This window comes from Vigna umbellata, chromosome 4 (assembly GCF_029865625.1).
Source record: "Vigna umbellata cultivar VRB3 chromosome 4, Vumbellata_1.0, whole genome shotgun sequence".
Taxonomy (NCBI): Eukaryota; Viridiplantae; Streptophyta; class Magnoliopsida; order Fabales; family Fabaceae; genus Vigna; species Vigna umbellata.
Window position 1 is genome coordinate 16,428,953 of NC_142168.1, and position 21,523 is coordinate 16,450,475.

At 36.3% G+C, this 21,523-nt stretch overlaps 1 protein-coding gene and 1 non-coding gene across 2 annotated transcripts; both read left to right on the forward strand.

The window, feature by feature from the left end:
- Positions 1–7,075: 7,075 nt before the first annotated feature.
- On the forward strand, positions 7,076–7,148 carry TRNAR-UCU (transfer RNA arginine (anticodon UCU)). Its single transcript has one exon. It is a non-coding gene; the product is annotated as a tRNA-Arg (tRNA).
- Positions 7,149–16,873: 9,725 nt separating this feature from the next.
- Positions 16,874–17,393, forward strand: LOC124844063 (uncharacterized). Its single transcript, XM_047320920.2, has one exon. It carries the CDS (start codon positions 16,965–16,967, stop codon positions 17,223–17,225), a length of 261 nt encoding a protein of 86 aa, XP_047176876.2. The 5' UTR covers positions 16,874–16,964; the 3' UTR covers positions 17,226–17,393.
- The last annotated feature ends 4,130 nt before the right edge of the window (positions 17,394–21,523 follow it).

The following is a 21,523-nucleotide window of genomic DNA, read 5'->3' on the forward strand; positions in this document are numbered from 1 at the left end:
GAAACCGAGCGCTAGGAAAGCTAGCTGCAAACTGGGAAGGTCCCTTCAAAGTGGTTGAGAACTTGAAAAACGGAGCATATCGTTTGGAGCACTCGACGAGAAAGGCCATACCCAATACATGGAATGCGTCGCACTTAAAGTTTTATTTCAGCTAAGGAATCACTTTGTACTCTTTATTATACATCAATAACATTATGGTTTTCATCACTTATCACGAGATGTTCAATATTTTTCATAGCAACCGAGTAGGTGAGGCAGATTTCTTTTGTGAACTCTCACGTTAGTCTTAGGGCACGCTCCTAGTGAACTCCTAAGACCTAAAACCGAACAGGTGAGGCAGATTTCTTTTGTGAACTCTCACCTTGGTCTTAGGGCACGCTGATGAGTCGATATTTTCTTCACTTCACTTAGTTTATTGTGCTAGAATTAATTGGGGAATTGTGCTTAATTGTCCAGTATTTTTCCGTTTTTGCTAATTGTGCTTAATTTGATCAGAAATTCTTATTTTGATTAATTTCAATTATTTGAGCTAATTATTTGCATTATCAATTGTAGGAAAATTGTTGGATAATACTTGGAGAGTTAAAATGTGACATCAATTAGATTTTAAGCTAAAATGATAGATGTGAATTTCATTTTTTTTTAAGGAGGCTTGCACTTGTCACGGTTTTCATTTGGAACCAGAAGCTGCACACGGCCTAGGGCCATTGGAAAATTATTTTGGCAAGGATCTACATGGAACAAAAGTGGGAGCCGCCACCTATGATTGAAGAATTTTTCTTTGGCTTTGGAGAATGAAGTAAAACCGTGAAGCACTTAATTTGGAAGTAAATCAATTGGAATGAGAAAAGAGGGGCCACGTTGAAATGAAGTGGAGTTCACGTAGGGCCCATGGAAAAGTCATTTTGGAAAGGAAAATGTTATTTGGACAACAAAAGTTTGACACAATTTTGACAACGGCGACGTGGCAGCTGTGCATTGGCTCAGTGAACCGGGGTGAGGGGTATTTTGGGTTTTTTCTGGTTTGTTTTCAATTCACTGAGCCAATGCACAGCTGCCACGTCGCCGTTGTCAAAATTGTGTCAAACTTTTGTTGTCCAAATAACATTTTCCTTTTGGAAAAGCATTCAGTAAATACACATTTTGGAATCAAAAGTGGGAGCCACCAATTTATTTGGAAGTTCACGTCCACACATGGGAGTAGCTCCAACATGCTGAATTTTATTAATGGTTTTGTTATTAAAGGAAGTGGTGTCACGGCCCCACACAAAAGAAATTGCATTCACTTTGGTTTCAATGTGCAGAATTGTTTACGGTGCTCTTCCACTCCACACAACTTGAAAGTTCACGGTCTTCTTGGCTTGGCAGCGGCTTCACGTGCAGCAACAACAACATCCAGCAGAGTGAAGAGATGGAAGAAGAAGTGATGGCTGGAAGCAGAAGAAGAGCAACGCAAACAGCAGCTTGGAGTTGGGACAGCCACCACCGAAAAGCTTCTTCACCTTCCTTTTGGTGAGCACACGGAAGCAATCCAGCAGCTGGTCACGGCTTGGATGGAGAGAGAAGAAAGGAGCTGGTGTGAAAGGAAAGAAACGTGGAATGGAGAGGAATGGAGAAGGGAATGCCACGGCCCACAAGGGGATCCAGCAGCTGCCACCCAAGATTTACAAACATATATTTTTCATTATGAAAAAGCACACAGCAGTAGCCACCTTGAAAGGAGAAGAGAAAATACACTGTCACGGCTTGGCAAGGTCTTCACGTCCAACACTTTGAAGAAGGCAGCTGCACCAGTCACGTCCAGCAAAGCCATGACAGCAAATTCAAGCATCCAGCAGACAACACACATCCAACGTTGAAGATGATACATGCATCCAGAAGCTTGGAGTGGGAACCACGGTTGAAAAGATTTTTCATGAAAGAAGAAGCAGCTCACGGGCAAGAAATGAAGGGCCCACCTTTTGCTTACTTTTTGGCACATATTGAAGAAAAAAAAAACAAAGTGTCACGGAGACAACAAAACGTAAAAGCTGGCTGGAGAATTGGCTGAAATAAAGGAAGAGAATACAGGAGTAAGTACTCGGAGTTTGACTATAAATGGCAGCAGCATTTGCAGAGAGGGGATAAGGAGTTTTAGGGGGCAGTATGGAATAAGCTGGGCACTGTCCAGCAAAGAGAACAGCACGACACTGGACAGAGGGTTGGACAGAAGGTAGCAAACAGTAGAAGCATGCACTGGTACAATGGAAGGTTACGGCTGATGCACCAATTCATTCTCTTTGCTGTAATGTTGAATTTCCAATTTAGTTTTCTCTTCTTCTTTTGTTGTAATAAACTCATTTGCAATTTTAATTTAATGTAGGTACTGTTTTTGAAATTTAATCTCTGCTTTACTGTTTTTATTTTACTGTTATGAATTAAATTCTGTTGTACTTTAATTTCACTTATTGTTTCTGTAATTTAATTTCTGTTGTTCTTTATTTCTGAATGTTGATCATTTACTGTAATTTTATGCTCTGTATTTTACTGCAGTAATTTTGATTCTATTTTTACTGTTTTACTGTTTTACTGTTTTTACTGTTTTTTGTATTTTCATTTCCTGTATTTTGCTGTTACTGTTTTCCTGATTCTGTAATTCTGTAATTAGTGTTTTTACTGTTATTATTTACTGGTTTAATTTCATTTTCTGTTTTTACTGTTTTCTGTGTTTATCATTTTCTGTATTTTATGTTTTTCTGTATTTTCATTTTTACTATTCCAGATTTACTTTTACTGTTTTATGTTACTGTATTTTCGTTTTTACTGTAGCAATTTCGTTTTTACTGTTTTAAAATTGTTTTACTATTTTAAATTCGTTTTTACCATTTTAGTTTTATTTTTACGGATTGTGTTTACTGATACTTTTATTTTTGCGTTTAAATGTTTTACGTTTTCTGTACGTTTAAAAGTTCCTGCGTTTATTTTAATTTGATGTCTTTTACCGTTTAAAGTTTTTACCGTTTTGAATTTTATTTTAACGCTTTTTAATTTATCTACAACCAAAAAAATCACAACCCCCCCTTCGTGTTTTAATCTGAGACTGAACCGTGAAAATATTGGTCCTTGAGAGACGACCTAGGAGTCACTTCCTAGTAATTATACTGCATTCTTTCGTGCAAACAACTTTTGCGAGAGGCGCGACCCTCTCGTCACACGCTCCTAGTGAACTTCTAAGACCTAAAACCGAGCAGGTGAGGCAGATTTCTTTTGTGAACTCTCACCTTGGTCTTAAGGCACGCTCCTAGTGAACTCCTAAGACCTCAAACCGAGCAGGTGAGGCAGATTTCTTTTGTGAACTCTCACCTTGGTCTTAGGGCACGCTCCTAGTGAACTCCTAAGACCTCAAATCGAGCATGTGAGGCAAATTTCTTTTGTGAACGCTCACCTTGGTCTTAGGGCACGCTCCTAATGAACTCCTAAGACCTAAAACCAAGCAAGTGAGGCAGATTTCTTTTGTGAACTCTCACCTTGGTCTTCAAGCACGTCCTAGTGAATTCCTAAGACCTAAAACCGAGCAGGTGAGGCAGATTTCTTTTTTGAACTCTCACCTTGGTCTTAGGGCACGCTCCTAGTGAACTCCTAAGACCTAAACCGAGTGGGATGAAAGGATCACTCCAACAAAGCATACATATTTAAAATATACAAGTCAAGCGAGAAGTCAAATATAAAGCGTACGGACGAAAAGAAATGCACGATCGGTATGTTGCCATTCAAAATAAGTGTTTACATACAAAGTAGAAATATAAATACAGTCCTAATATCTCAAAATTCAAACGTGAGCCTGATGACAAATTTATGAACACTGAAAAACGGCGCCACAAACTTGTTTAACTATCGGCAAGTGTGACCGAATCGTATCAAGTAATAAAACAAGGTAAGACCAAGTATCGTTTTCCTAAAGGACTCTCGGTCACCAACTCTTGGTATTTGGTGGCTGACTTTTTAAGCTGAAGTTTAAGATCATTGGCAGACCGTTGCATTCGATGCTGAGCAGTGCGAGCTTTGGCCAGTAGAGTTTTGGCCTTCTTTTTATCCTCGTCCGCTATCCTCTCGGTCTCGGCCAGACGAAGTGTTAATTCTTGATTGGCCTTCACGGCAGAATCGAATTTCTCTTGAAGAGACTAAAGTTCAGAAGAAGCAATTGCCTTCTTTTGAGCTGCAAAAGCCCAACACATCGTAGACCGAGGGGACAGCTCCATGGCCATATTCGAGGCCTCCTCCTCGGTCATCCCTTGGAGTAGATCTTTTTCTTCAGAGAAAAGATCGAAATGGATGCGCCTTGAAACCCAGGAGTTGGCACTTAAGGGCCTAATAAGCGGAGGACCATCGGGTAGAGTCCTCTTGCTACGCTTCGAGGAAACAGATGTTTCCCGAGCGGCTTTACGTTTGCCTTTCTTCTTGGTTTTCGGTTCCGATTGTTGAACCTTGTCGGTAGGATGATTGGACTTGGTCGACTGGACTTCAACAGTAGGAGGAGGAAGTGGCGCTTGCTGTGTCGATTGGACCGGAGGGGACTTTGGGGGGATGACAGCGGCCTGGGCTGCACGGGACGAACTCCCTTTAGCGGTTTTCCTTGTGTTTCCCCCCTCTGAGCGAACAGGCGAGCGAAGGTACTGTTGTTGGCGGGATCCATCGTAGACAAGTAATCTGCACATCCAAAATAAATTTAGGTAAGTTCCAAATGGTTGCTCAATAAAAGATGGCCAAAAGAAACTTACCGAACACTTTAGAAGGGAGATTTTTGACTCCTCGGGTGTCATCTGTGTTTTGGGACAGGAATTAACCTTTTTGGGGTTGTTGATCCAGTAGAAGGGAAACTTAACCCGACCATCCGGGAAGAGGAAGTCTGAGTACCCAGCTTTCCAGGGAAACAACCTTGAAAAAGTGCCCTTTAAAGTCCTTGTACGAATTGTTAAAAAGAGTTAACAAGTGTCTATCTGCGATCGTCCGTAGAGAAACTCAAGGCTTGGACAGATGGGGTTGTACATGGAAGAAATGAAGAAAGGCCCCGACAGTAGGGTATAGGGCTAGACCAGAGCAGATGGCAGAAAATGCCTGCATAAATGTCCAACCGTTCGGATGCAGCTGAGTAGGAGCCACGTTAAGTTATCTTAGAAAGCCCATTTGGAAATCCGAAAAGGGAAGGAGAACGTTCAATTCCTTGAATATGGCAGAATAAGCGTAAAAGAAGTCCGCGGGATAAGTTCCCCGACCATGGCAAACCCACTCGGTTGGTTGACAAAGAGCGAGTTTAAAACAGGCAGCATCCCTGGTGGCCTTTACCAGACAAACCTTGCTGGCAAACTCTTTAAATGGACAACGACAATAAAAGAAGGAAGAGAGTTGCCTAACCTCGTAAGGAGCCCAATCATAACCAGGCACGACGGGCCAATTTTTAGGCTTGCTGTCCCAAGCATCAGTGGAGTCTACATTTATTTCGACTTCGTCGAAAGCATCACTGTCCTAGAGAAGATCTGAGGAGTTTCCTTGATTCAAGGAGGCCACCGGCTGAGCGGTCGTTACATTTAGGCCGTCGGCGACACCCGGCGAGGACGACGAAACGACAACCTTGTCGTCAGCGTACCCCTTGACCTCTTCACCGGCGAGATTGGAAGACATGGTTACTTGAAGGAAAGGCGAGAAAGCTATCCGAAGAAGTAAGGGAGGCAAGGAGCAAGGGTGAAAATTTAGGGCAAATGGAAGCCTATTTATAGGGGGTAAGAAACGATTCGTTAAATGGATCTAGAGCGTCCAATGAAAAGAGATCTAACGGTCTAAACAACGTGACAGTTCATTTTTACCTTTCCCGCCCAAATTTTGACAGTCGTGACTCTACGACTTCACCTCTTCACAACCAGCTGAGAGTTGAGAACACGGATGAAAGTTCCCAAAAAAACCAATCCCAAACCGATCAGAAGACATTTCAAAACCCTACGCAAAAATGTTTTGCTACGGCTTGCGAGACTTGTGTTACTACAGAGTAGGATCAACCGATCAATCGGTCGAACTAGAGCAGTAAGAGTCAATAGTATTCGATCGGTGTGTGTCGTGTTATCCACGTTAAGTCTCGAGCTGTTTTGCCAGAGACAACCTTTGAATGCCATTAAATATGCAATTAAGTAGGTAACGATTATCATATAACGGTTAAGGTGTGCATTGATTGTCATTAAAAGGTAAATTAATGGGTTATATTCCTTGAAACCCTATAAATAATCAAGGATCAATAAGGTAAAAGCTGATTTCTAATTTTGACACTAGACTTGCAAAGATAAATCCTGACTTGAGCGTCGGAGTGTTTTCTGCAGGTCCCCCACTTGATACTGATAAAGGAGAATACGGAACATGAACACGAAGAACCGATCGATTAGTCAAAGCATTCATCAGTGGAGTCATCAAGAGTTTTCCTCGACATCATTTTCAGTAGAAACACTTTCTTTTTCGGTTTTCTCTATTTCTTTTCTTTTCTGTGTTTAACCTAATATTTCTCCCCCAACATATATACCCCATAAATCCTCTATTTTTCTTACCTATCTCACCCGTATTCCTTTCTCTTATATCTTATAATCTTTTCTCCTAAAACTAACTTCCCTCTTTACTATTTTATTTTAATTATTTTATTTTTATATCTCACTTAACCCAAACTCCCCGATTTAGTCACTCAACATTATTTTCGTTAACTCTCAAAATATCATCTTGGATCACTCCCTCCTGTTATTAAAACACCCGGTTATCTAAAATCTAACTAGGAGATATGAAATCAAATTCTAACTTTATAACATAATCTATTAAAAATCTTGATACACTATAATAAGCTCTTTTTATTTTAATTAAATTATTTTATGTTTTCTGGTACAAATGTATAATATACCACATATTATTATTGGATGAAAAAAAAATCGTAATTAAAAACTATTGAAACTGAAGATAACAAATTATAAAACAAAATAAAACCGAAATAAAAATGTTCAAAGGAACTAAAATATATCTAAAGAATAAAGAATAATAATTTCAAATGTCACCCCATAGCACCAAATCCGCGCCTATGGCCTAATGGATAAGGCGCCTGACTTCTAATCAGGCGATTGTGGGTTCGAGTCCCACTGGGCGTGTGGCCTGAAGCTTTTTCTTTTTTTTCTGATTTTCTTTATGTATTTTTTCAATTATAATCACATCTTTTCTTTATTTTCATTTTCATTTATAATCTTATTATTTTTCTTTATGTATTGCTCCTTAAAAACAATGCATTAGCATGCAGGGAGTTTAACACTAAACATTACACTAGATTGATATGCAAACCCAAAAAATAACATCAATATTTTCTTCATTGCTTTTTGTTTTCATTCTGTATCTTAAGTTATTGGTCAATCCCTATATTGTGTTTCTATTACGTGGTAAAGGGGAGGAAAAACATGAAGCAAGTCAGTTTTGGGAGAATTAATTACGTGATTCAAGTTTTGAATATGTAAAGTCGATTATAAGAAAAGTGATTAGGAAAGTAAGTTTGAAAAAGAGGTTGCTAAAATGCTATAGATTAAATTACTTACCTGAAATGATATTCAAAGTTAGTTAAATAAATTAAAAAAAGAACTTCAAAACCTTATCTAGCACACTCAACAATGTTAAGTATTTACTAAAGTAAAAATCTAAAAACTGTTTTTGTGATTTCATGAGTTTTATAAATTCATCATGCTTAATAACCTAAATAAATTTAAGTATTGTGTAAATTCATTAAATAAATTTTTAAAATATATATTTAAATAATTAGGTTCAAATCTTTATTGTTGTATAAACATTGTTTATCAACATTCACTAGTACAAAAACAGTGTATAACGTCATGCATTCAATGTTCAACCACTAAATAGTCAGTGTTAAAAATGAGCGGTGACATTTTTGTAAATAAATGCAATTATTAAATGTCGTTTATAAAACGTCAAAACACTTTTAAATTCGAAGTCAAAAGGTTAGTGAATTCAATAAAAATTTGAGCGGGAGATTGAAAATTCATTCACTTTATCATAGCGCACGAAACCCTCTTCTCTTCTCAAACTATTCTCGAACGAAGTTTGACAAACATCACATGTAATCTTTCTTTCATTTGATACAAATGCATGTTAATTAATTACTTTATGTATGATTTTTGTTTGTTTTAACCGATTATTTTCGTACTCTTGTCCTTCATAGGCGCATTCTGCTTTCTCTCTCACGGGTGACGAAACTTTATTCCGACGAACCCATATTTTAAAGGTTAGTTTTCGTTTTAATTTTGAAGAACTTATTTGTTGAACTTCTTTGTTGTTTTTTTCTCTGTTTAAATTGTTTGTTGTTGTTGTTTGGTTGAATTTGTTTGTGGTTGTTGTTTGGTTGAACTTGTTTGTTGTTGTTCTTTGGTTGAACTTGTTTGTTGTTGTTTGGTTGAACTTGTTTGTTGTTGTTTGGTTGAACTTGTTTTTTATTATTGTTTGATTGAACTTGTTTGTTGTTGGTTACTATTGTTTGCTCTTGATACTACACATTCTCCATGCTTTATAAAATACTAAAAACTGAAATTTGTTGTTTTTATGTTTTTCAGGTCCCACAAAGTTGTAAAAAAGAATCACAATTAATTAAAAGAACAAAAAAATTGATTAACGTCGAATATTGACAAAAATCGACATTAAGTTAACATCGTATATTGAAAAAATTCGATGTTAATTTAATGTGTCCTGATATGACGTCATTCGCTGATTCGCTATTTAAAGCCAAAATATTTGATGTTGTACGTGATTTTTGTACTAGTGATTACATTAATGAACATATTATAATTAATTTTAAAGCTACTCATATTTAATTTAAAAATCATAAAAGATAGTGTTTTTGTCGTTGAGAAGATTTTTGTAAAATCAGATTTATTGTGTGGTACTTTGAAGCATTGTAGTTAAAATCGAAATATAACTCATTAAATAGTAAGATTTTATAACTTTAAATTTTGGTTTAATCATTTCGGAGGTTCGTGTTTTTTGTAGAATTGTCTCAAATAGGTCCTCACTTTTTTTTTATCTCAATTAGGTCTATGTTCATGTAAAATTGAGTCAATTGGAAATTTGTCATTAATTGGACTAGATGACGTTAAATTTGATGTGTCGTGGCATGGTGACTGCACAATTGTTAAGCACGTGGCACAAAAAGCTCGTATTACGTGTAATTTACAAATGAAAAAACAAAATATTAAACCTGAATAAAATAAATAAATAAAACTAAAGAAAATAGAAACAAAACAAGCAAAAAGATCCAAGCCCAAATCTTTTAGGGTTCCTGTTACTCAATCAAAAGAGAAAGGCAACTTCTCATCCCCTTCCTTGGTAGATCCTCTATGGCCACTGCTAAGGCCAACAAGTTTTCGGCCAGCCGCCACCCTTGCCACTGATCAAAGCCATGAATAATGTCGACAAACTGACCCACGTTGGAAGCGCAGCCATTCTTTGTGGTGACTTAATTTCTCCATCATCTGCTACACACACGGAGAGCCACCGTGACACCATGGATCTCATGCTTGCGTCGTTAATGCCACCTTCACGTGCTCTTGATTCTTCTTCAACTTCTTCTTTGCATACCTGATTGCCTGTTATAAAATGAAGTATGAGATTTCTTTAAATCCCTAATTTAACCTAATTAGAGAGAATCCCTAATTAAAAGGGTGCCTGAATGTAGGTGGTAACAGTGGTAATGGTGATGGAGGTGTTGCTCATGACATGGGGGCTGCCATTGACGCCCTGAATGTGTGCAGTGTTCCGTCGACGAATTTGTTGAAGTGCTTCCCAGCGGTGACGCCTTTGTTGCCATCGAAACCTTCGAAAAAGTGTTGCTCGGCGGTGAGCCTAGTAGACCTAAAGTGCCTCTGCGCTTTCAAGAGTTCCCCTCTGTTGCCTGCGTTGCAAATCAATCCCGATCACACCCTTTAGCTTCTTGCCAAGTGCAAACTTGGCAAAATTGTCCCCTTTTAGCTTCATCTCTCACTGTTCTCATTACCTCTCTTTAATTATTAAATCATAAATAAAATACTTATTTATATCTTTCATCTTCGATCTTGTTGGAAACATTGAACTTCTTTGTTTTATATTTCTTTTTCATCAAACTAGAATATTCTTATGAGACGCATTCATGTTCTTGTGATGGATGTTATACAATCTGAGTCACATTTAACCATCAGTGTAAGAAAGCTCGTAAGTTTAATTGCTAACTAGATAATGGAAGATTATTGCATTATTTTAGACTACAGTGCATTATTTCCTATTATTCTCTCCCTCGGAACAAGCCTTTCCCTACATCAACGAAAATTGATCGAAGATCGAGACTTTCCTATCCCTGTTTCAAAAAACCCCAAAAATTGTTGAGTCCCTAAAGTACAAGAAGCAGGAACAAAATCTAGGGTTCCCAAGAGAATAAACTTTTGTTCTTCCACCAATTCTTTATGCCTTTCTCTTTCTTGCAATCAAATCCCAATTTCGTAATGACGATAAATGGAAGAGCACAAAAGTTTCTCTTTAACGAACAAGGAGTTTACCAAGTGAAATGCAACCAGGACACGTTTGTGGATGAGGATAGTTTTTAAAAATTTTAAAATAATGAATTCCACGTAACTCTGCCACATGCTTAACAATTGTGCAGTCAGCATGCCACGAGACAAAAATCTTAACGCCGTGCAATCCAATTAACGACAAGGTTCCAATAAACTCAATTTTACAATAACCAGGACCTAATTGAAATAAAAAAAATATGATGACTTATTTGAGACGATTATACAAAAATATGGACCTCTAAAATGATTAAACCTTAAATTTTTTATTCAAATCTTATGTATAATTATGATATAGTAAATGTTAAATTGAAAGACAATATATGTCAACCACCCAGGAGGGGTAAATTTGCTTAAAAACACTTGTTAAAGTTTTTAAAAATTTACAGGTTGTTTTGAAAAGATCTTTACACTTCAAAGATTTAGCAATATAATAGGTAAGAATAAAAAAAGAACACAACACAAGGTTTATACTGGTTTGACTCTTCAAGAGTCTATTTCTAGTCTTCTTCCAACAACCTTAATTGAAAAGAAATTCACTAACACTAAGTAAGATTTATAGAATACAATATCCACTCAATGTAGTCTCACTTTCTCAAACACAGCAAAATACAAACCTAAAGAAGAGACTACACATACTCTTTAGGAGTCTTGCCTACAACTAAGGTTAAACCAATACACAAAGAATACACAAAAGACAAAATCTGATGCACCACAAGTGCATGTATTACAAAAAAGACAAATGCACATCCTTCACTCTTGGAACCTTTTAACCCTTGAATTTTCTCAAACAATTGTTGGTGCCTCCAATAATGCTTCAATACCACTCAAGACAATGTTCTTGCTTCATAGTTTGATAGCTCTTAGAACGTTTTCGTGCCTGTAGAAGAATTGAAATACATATATATAGCAAAGACACAAAACTGAAAATTTTAATTGATTATATATGTTATTTACTTAATCGATTAAAATTTATACACTATTTTAATCAATTAGGTGTTGTTTAAGTATGTAGCACCGAAAAAACATACTTCTACAATTTCACCTAATCTCCTCCTTTTCTTCAAGTCAATCTTCTTCGTCCTTGCACAATCCAAATCCGAGCGGTGGGTACCTGCTAAAGGCACTATGACGCTCAAGTCAGATTTAGATTAACGAATGGTAGTCACAATTAAGTATCCAAATCCAATCAATCTAACCCTTTCCTCTTTAACTTACCTTAGTATGTATAGGTTTTGTAATGAGCCTTTATTTAAGATTGGCCCAACTACGATCCAATGATGGCCTAATATCATCTAGACCCGCTTTTATATGCTTAATCCACAAATTAGAGAAAAGCATCAAACAATCTCAAAATAAAATATCTCGACTGTTCGGTTAACACGATGTACTCTTCCATAGAGTTGCTTTATTAGATGAAATCACTAGTAAAAAAAAGCGTATTTCAACTCGCACATGACACTTCGATTTCAAAAAACTCAAAGCGTATCAAAATGTGGTGGTAATACTAAAATTTTAAACATCTTATATGCCTCGGTTATTAATGAACTGATGCCTAAAGACAATACTGCCTCGATTGTTTGAGTGACCGAGGCATATAACCCTTCTGATAGTAAGACGTTGAGTCTGAGACCTTTTTGGGTGGACCGAACGACCTTGCTTGTTTACAAAATCAAGGATATAAGTGACTGAACGACCTTGGTTGAGCGCCTAATTGAGGCATTTAGTCTTGTCATCCCTACAAACCCCTCTGTTGCCACTGTAATGTACAGACTGAAGAGGCAGTATATCCTGCCTCGGTTGACCGAACAACTTCACTTGTTTGAAAATCGAGGCAGTAGTTGACCGAACGGTCTCGGTTGAGCGCATAACCGAGGCATTTAGTCATGTCATTCCTGCAAATCCCTCTACTGCCACTGTAATGTACAGACTAAAGATACCAAACGACCTCGCTACCACTGTAATGTACAGACTGAATAGACCGAATGACTTTGCTTGTTTGCAGAACCAAGGCAATAGTTGACTGAACAACCTCGGTTGAGCACCTAACCGAGACATTTAGTCCTCTCATCCCTCCAAACTCCTCTGTTGCCACTGTAATGTACAAACTGAAGAGACCGAACGACCTCACTTTTTTGTTGAACCGAGGCAGTAGTTGACCGAACGACTTCGATTGAGCGCCTAACCAAGGCGTATAGGTTTAAATTATTTTCAAAAATGTCATTCAATGAAACTATTACTGATAACAATTGAATTTACCATTATTTACGATTCAATTTTGATATTAAATTAACCTTTTTTTACTTAAAAACTTGCTTGATTCCTTGTTTTGTGTTTATTTTGTGATTACAGAGAGCTGAGGTTAGACTTGATGATTTTATTACTAAATTCCTTTGATTTTGTAGGATATTGGAATGATTTGGAAGATGAGTTAAAGTAGTAAGGAGTTGGAACTCAGAAGGAAATAAAAACCGCCAGACAAGAAGGCTATAAAAGGTCGCAGGAGGCTTGGGCGCCCTTTTCTGGGGGCCCTCATTGCCAAAAGCTCATATGGACGTCTGGCTGCCCTTTTCTAAGGTCCTCAGCGTTGGATGTCGTGCAGCCATGCCTGGGCACCCTTCCAGGTGTGGTGAGCGCTAGACTTCATGCACCGTTCCATGATTGGGCGCCCTTCCAAGGGCGCTGAGCGTCACTTCTCTCGCAAGCTCGCCTAGGCGTCGGGCGCTTAGCGCCAGCGATGTTGTCTCATGATCCAATTTTGATCTATTTAAGGACTTGCACGACCTAAGGTTGGTAACTTTTCACGACAGAGACACAAATTTACACTTTTTTGAGTCTCTAGAGGATGAATTGGATGCAGGAGCTCTCCTCTTCAGTTTCTAGGGTTTTTCTATCACCTTCATTCCATTGTACACCTAGTTTCTCCATGACAATAGAGAACTAAACTTTATTTGTTGTTGGGAAAGATGTAACCTCTAAACTCTCATGTATTTGAATATGTTTTGAATTGCTATATGTTTCTTTCATTAATTGTTAGGGATTTTCTCCTTTGCTCTATGCTTGTTATGTTTTAATTATTCATGGCATGATTTTATCGTCTTCTTTGTTATTGGAAAATACCTAGAAACCACTATCTGAAGAATTTCTTTCAAATCATAATGTAGAGAGTTTCAAGGGGAAAATTGTAGAGCAGTACACCTCGATTGATCATTTAACTGAGATAATTGACAATTTATACTTCTGTTCCCAGGAAACCGAGACATATAAGTTAGTTCAAATTACAAAAATACCACCACTTTTATATATTCTTCGGTTTTTGGAGAATCGAGATGTATTATCCACGTTCTTATCCTATTTTGCACTAGTGTTTATTGACTTCGTCTGATATATTTGGACTTTATGAAGTATAGTTTTGGTTATTACCTACATTCTCGATTACATGAATCCATATATCACTTATTTTGACCATCTCGATATATAAATTTGTGTTGATCTAAATTATTTCGGTTCCATTCATTTATTTTTTATTGAAGATTCAATGAACAAGAGAGGTCAAATTCTTTTGTGTGTGTCATATCTAGCATTATGATGTCTGGCTTTGGTGTGATAAAACAATTTCAACTCCTTTCTCGAGCACCGACCAGCTTTTATGAAAGGCAAAACCAGGTTATTATATAGTTGCATGCTCTTACTTTCTGTATCAAAAATAAAAATAAAAATCCACACTTTAGGACAAGTCTTTTCATAGGTATCCTTTTAATGTATTTTTCGCTTTGAAATTTTATTCATTATGATTTTTTCTTTAAAAAAACATTTTGAAAAATAGAAAGGAAAATTAATAAATTCATTTTCTAAGTAATGTGAAATTAATGGTTGCTTTACCATTATTTCCCCCATCTTTAATTGAATGCATCTTTTACTAATTAATTGTGATTTACACATTCACCATGATCTTCCTTCTTTCAATTTTTTAGAAAGATATGATATATCTTTTGAAATCAATTGTTGTAATAAATTTTGGTAATTAGTTATCAAATTAGTGAATTTTTTGATTAAAGTAGAGAGAGAGATGAAAAGTATTTTATTTTATTTCAGAGAAATCATTCTTTTCCCTTTTCGAAGTAAATGTTTTTTTCTCCTACCTCATGCATTATTGAAATGGATAATTTTTTATATTACGATTTAAAAAAAATTACTTTAAACTAATCACGTATTTAATTTTTTAATTTAGTTTCTAATTTAGTTATTAGATCTAATTTATTTCCTGATTTTAGATGGTAGCTATAAAAACTAAATGGTTTCGAAAATGGCATTTACATAAACTAAAAGATTTAAAGAATAAAAAATATTTTTAAATATATATAAACTAAGGAAGATGCATCAACACTTATAAAAGTAAAATGACTATTTAAAACTTGAAATTAAAATATTTTAGTTTCTAAAACTGAAAGAAAGGATCATAATTCACATCTATTGATCATTTTATTTACTATTAACAACAATTAGTCATTTGATCTAACTTTTAATTAGTCCCAAACTTTATCATGCATCAATTACTTCATGTGTTCAGGACAAATCAAATTGTCATCAACTGAATTAATCATGATTGGGAAAATTAGAGATTACATTGTTCAATTATGTTAAAGACTAAATTTGTTAATAATACCGAGTTTAATGAATTAAGTAATTGGAAAAATATCTGAGACTAACATTATAATATTGTAAAAAAAATTGATTAAGTATTAAAAATGTATTAAAAAAAATTAAATTTAACACAATCTCACAAAATTAGTAAAAATAAATTTTAAATTTAATTTAATTTCACAAAATAACTTGAAAAAATTTGCACCATTTATACATAACTAATTTTATTTTTAATCAATATGAAATTTTTAACAAATGTTTCATGTGTGTTAATGATTTCTTCAGAGTTTAAGAATATATAGAAAATGAGGTTAAAAATCAACATTTAATTTTTATACAATTAATTAGGATTACAACGGAATCAATTATATCTCTATTTTTCTTTATCTCATTTTTCATTATTCAATCTAAATATATACAACACAAGTGTGAAAAACTGAAAGTGTTAGCTTTTGAGAAAAGAAAAAGAAAAAGTTTGCAAATTTAATAGAATGGAGTCCTTGGGAATAGCAATAAGAACTCGAAAACTTTAGTGACTATTGACTAACACGCGCACAGGAATAAGTAAAAGCAAAGTGTGATGATCCTTAGGTTGTTCAACTCATCCATCAAGGTTATCAAGAATCACATCATTGTCCCTTAGTTTCAGAATCTTTTCTACCATAAATTCTTTTCAATTTTAGTTTTTACTCTCAAAATTTTTAACAAACAAAATCAATAATCACATTAATGTTAATGTTCAACATCTCATATTCATTTCACTGTATAAATAAATACACTCCTCACTTTATATACTCATTTTATTAAGTTTAAAATTTAATTACATAAAATTATTTTAAAAAATTATCTTAAAAGAATCTATTGTTTATTAAATCCATATATTATTTATAAGATGCATTGAAGATCTCACTCGATTAACTTACATTACATTTACAATTTACTTCTTAAAAATTAAGTTTGGTTGTGTGCATGAAAATAGAAGGCCCACGTAGCACTGAGCCACTAAGTCTGACATAAAGTGGAAAACGACTATGTTTTCCTTTTCATATTGAAAAGTGAAAACTATAGTCTAATTTTGCATCTAATAAAACATGCAAGTGGCAAACAACAACCAGATTATGTAAGATACTTTTTTTTATTTTAAACAATGGAACAGGGTGACACATTTATATTTGATACACTTTTTTTAGTAAAATATATAATAAAAGAAGTAAATTTTTGTATTTTTAGAAGAAAAAGAATTAAAAAATGGAAAAGGGTAAAATTTTATATAATATAAAAAATAAATTTTTTGTATTTTTTTCTTAAAAATAACATCAAGCAAATGTAAACAATTTATATCTGTCAAAATATTATTATTTTTCATTTCTAAAATTACAGAAATGATATTTTGACGTACAATTTTTTATATTTATTTAATATATGTATCTTTTTTTACATTTTATGTTTTTTTAAAGGTATAAAAGTTTAGGTTTTTATGACTGTTTTATTGTAATAATTTGGGTAAAATTAATGTAAGTGTATATTTGTTAAAACTATAATGAGAAAACATGCAGGGTCCCACAAGACTAGCATGACCACCATGGACCCTGATGCTCCCCACAAGGCTGAATAGGAGCTGTTGAACACATCACACATTGCTGCCACTACAGTGCATGATCATGATGCAGTTCTTCCTCTAAAAGCCTTCCTGTGTCATGCATTCTTTCAAACACCATAGCCACTAAGATGATGGAGAAAAAGTCAGTCCCTAAATACTCATGCTCCTACTCTGAATTTGGCTTCGGAGAAGGATCAAACTCCTACAACTTCAACGGGCCACACCAGAAGGGAACTGGATTCTGTGCAGCAAATGATCCAGAGCTCAAGAGGAAGAAGAGAATCAAGTCCTATAACGTTTTCACTGTCGAGGGAAAGCTTAAAGCAACTGTCAGAAACGGCTTCAAGTGGATCAAGAACAAGCTTGGAGATATTCGGACTGGTGTCTGAACTCTTTTATATTTATATCATTAATCATTAATTACAATTAATGTCTTCTTCTTCTTCTTCTCAATTGTATAACTTCTTTTCTTTCTCATTTATGTTCTTCGTTTTCTAGCTATTATCTAAAAGCAAAAAAGATTCCTATAAGATCTTTTCTACTAATTAATATTAACTCGAATGTTAACAATAAGTGACTAATTTCCTTATTTCATGTGGATAGTTGAGACGTCTTTATAACTCTAATTCAGATTAGCTTAAGACAGTAATTAAGTTCGGCATTAAGAAATTAAATCCATTTTTCTTAACACACCAGTAGAAAAAGCGGTTACTGACACGCTATATAGGCTTTGGTTAAGAAAAAACCGAGCATAAAGACGTATATACCTCGGTTTAGAGAAACCCGAGGTGGAAGGAGAATATTGCATTGGTTAGCTCTAGAACGATGCCTATACATCTGCATGGCGTCCTGCAAATCAGACTTTTGGCAGACAACTTTTTAGAAAAAGTCCTATTGCATCGGTTGGTAGCAGTCCCGATGCCTATAAGCCTGCCACAACCTACAACGCCACTACAAACCACTCAAGACTGTGCTATTGCGTCGGGTAGTTGGTGGAACCGAAGCATATGTTTGGAGTTAAGGCATCGGTTAGTTGAATAACCAAAGCATATCCTCACTCACAATTTTTCCTCACGCGTATCCACTTAACCTACTGTGCATCTTCTTTCTTCTGCTTCCACTGTGCATTTCCTCCCTCTATTGCATTTTCTCTCTGGTCATCACCACCTTTTGAACCTCCATTTTCTTTCTCGGCTGAACTTCTTCTTCATCTTGTACACTTGAAGTTTTTCCGTTTTTCCTACATTGTGCATCCATTTGTTGCGAGAATTGGTTCACCGTCGTTATCCCACTCTGTCGTCGTCGCTTCGGTTGCCGTCATTGCCCGGCTGCCACCATCGTTGTTGGTGCTGCACGGTATGTTGTTCAAACCCTCTTTATCTTGTTGGTATATTGGTTGAGACTCTTATATTGGTTGAGACTTGGTACAATAAGAAAAATCTGCTCTCTGCGTTTTGCTTCCTGATTGTAAATTATTGAATGAATAATGAAAGATTGGTTGGGTGTTCAGAAAAACTGAGTCATAAATAAATTAGGAAGCTAATGTATGTTTGGCACTAATTTTATTAATAATGTTCAATGCTGCTACTGAAATTTGCAGCTAACTAGTGTGGATCAAGTGGAAAGAACATTGATCAAAATGCAGAGAAAATTATAAACCGATACAACTGTTAAAGTCTGTTAAAGTCTGCAATACGAATAAATGATGTAGTTTTATTCTTTTATGTTATGCTACATTTACTAACTACAACAAGTTTACAAACACTTCTTGAAACACTTCTTGTAGGTTAATTTATCAATTCATAACTTATAAATTATAAGTTTATAGGCTAATAGTTAATTTATTAGCTAAATACCTGTGACATTATTTACCAACCAATTTTGTTAAATACATCTTGTAAGCTAGTCAAATAAGTTACTGCTAACTTATTGATTTTATTATAAATATATTCTAACTATTTTTGTCGTTGTAATTTTCTTCATTTATATAAAAAATGGATTTTCTAAATTATTTTTAATTTATTGAGGATGGGGTTTGCATTTTGAATTAAATTATACTTTTAGAATAATACATTACACTTACTAGAATTTGTAGTTAAACAAACTTTCATGACTAAACAAAAGAGTTAAGTGAATTATTTTCTTATACTATTTTAGTTTAGTGGAAGTACTATTTTGTGAAGTGTTAAAGTGTGTAACTGTTAACTATTAAATGTTTTATTTTACGTACGTTGTTATAATAATTTCATATCTCTAACCATGGATTAATATAGCACTAATTAATAAATTATTTATAGTAAACTCTTTAAATTCTTAAAAATAAAAATTGTTGATGTTATTAATTTATCATAGCACTTAGCTTGTTAATGGATTAAAACAAAATTCTGTAGTTTGGATTGTATATGATATACATATTTTAATATTTTGATTGTTTTATGTTTCCAACTTCCAAAAGTACAATTCAAAATTTTTCTCAATAAATTTCGAAAGTTGGAAAAATGAGACCACCAATTTCATAATTATTAAACAAATAAATCTAATTGATTAAAATCATATAAAATATTATAAATCAAATAATAATAATAATAAAATAAATAATGTTTCCGCTGAAAGGGACCGGGACTCCTGCTACCTCCGTCCGGAAACACTCCTCCGATCGGTCTTCCTCTTCTTGCCTCCTCTGCGCTCGGTATCAGTGTAAATGGGTTGACCTGCAGCAAACACTCCGACGCTCAAGTCAGAATGGGCTCTCGCAAGTCTATAATTATCAAAAGAACAGACCATTTACCTTCCCCTTTGACTTCTATTTATACACTTACAGGGAATATTATTCATTAATTTACCTTTTATCGACTTTCAATGCTCACTTTAAATACTCGACAAGGACCGTTACCTCATTAACCACGCATTCATGAACATTTAACGGCTGTCTGCAATCTCCTTTCCTCGTGCTTACCCGATCGGTTATGTTATCAACCACCCGATCAGTGGCCTACCCTCGGTAGCCACACAAGCTGCGGTCGGTTACTCACCCTTAGTAATAACTCCATCCGTGGTCGGCTGCTTACCCTCGGTAATAACCCACTCCACGATCGGTTGCCTACCCTTGGTAGTAACACAAGCCCCCCAAGTCCTAGCAAAGTACTTTGCGTAGGGTTTTGAAGTGACCTCCGCCCGACCTTCCTTTTCGTTTAACGAAATTTGACCATGTGTTATGGTGGAAACTGAAAAGTCTCGCCCCTAACATTTAGGCGGGAAATGTGAAAAAACAAAGCGTCTTCCCCCCTTAAACCGTCAGATCCTCCCATCACCGAAACGTCACATCTCCTGAACCGTCAGATCTCGCGACCTTTGACGTTCTAGATTTTTCCATTGAGTCGGTTTTAACCTAAGTATAAATATCCTTCTTTTCACCCTAATTTATTACTGTCTTTAATCTTCTTGCCGTCGCCAGCCTCTTCTCCTCCTCCGAATCTCTCTGCTCCTTCCGTTTTCTCTCAGGTAATCATGTCGTCTGATCTCTTCGGCAACGAGGGGAGGGGGTACGCTGATGAAGACAATGCCAGTCCGTCGACCTCCATAGCCGCTGTTGCCAGTCATGGTGCTAGGGCTTCGCCCTCCGGGAACTCCTCCGATCTTCTGGTGGATAGTGATGCCCCTGAAGAAGTCGCCATCCATGTAGACTCCACCGGCGCTTGGGACGGGAAGCCCCGAGATTGGCCTCCTGTCCCCGGTTATGACTGGGTGCCTGACGAAGTTAGACAGATTCCTTCCTCCTTCTACAATCGTGACGCATTCCGGAATCTGGTAACCCGTACCTGTCTGGTCAAGAATGCTAATGACGCGAGACAGTTCAAGCTTGCTATCTGTCAGAGGACCGAGCGCGTCTGCCACGGTCGGGAGAACTACCGCTCTGACTTCTTCTATGTTTACGCCACCCTATTTAAAGATCTGAAGGTTCTCCTGCCCTTCACTGACTTTCAGATGGGTGTATTGAAAACCCTCAACTTGGCCCCTACTCAACTTCATCCGAACGGGTGGGCCTTCATGCAAGCATTTTCTGCTATCTGCACTGGCTTGGCGCTTAAGCCGACTCCCCCGGCTTTCCTCTATTTCTTCCACGTGCAACCACACCCGACCAAACCGTGGGTATCCCTACGGACGGTCGGGAATAAGCACCTGCTGACTCTCTACAACAGCTCCTACAAAGACTTTAAAAATCACTTTTTTAAAGTCGTGCCGACGGAGGCTGGATATGAAAGTTTTTGCAACCCCGGCCCCACCCGGGATGCCAAGTTTCCTCATTACTGGACCCGAGACCCTCGGACTGGCCTAAGCCACAGATGAGTACCGAGGACCTGGATTTAATCAATCAGCTTTGTCAGCTACCCCCCAAATCCTCGTGCCGTGTTCTGATCGGGTTTCTTGGCAACAAGAACCTGCCTTCTAATGTGTTCGGTAAGCTACTTTTGGCCGCCCTTTACCGAGTAACCCTTTGAACTTATCTGAGTTTTCGTTTGTCTTTGCATATTATTTAGCGCAGATGGATCCGTCCAAGGGTAGCACTTTCGCCTGCCTGTTCGCTCAACGAGGGGGCGATGTGAGAAAACCGGGCGGGAGTTCTTCCCACGCCCCATCCACCACCACCAGACCTGTCGCTCCTCATTCAGTGCCTCAGGTTTCTATT

Excerpts from the sequence above, each read along its gene's own strand:
- LOC124844063 (XM_047320920.2), top strand. The coding sequence starts at position 16,965 with ATGATGGAGAAAAAGTCAGTCCCTAAATACTCATGCTCCTACTCTGAA.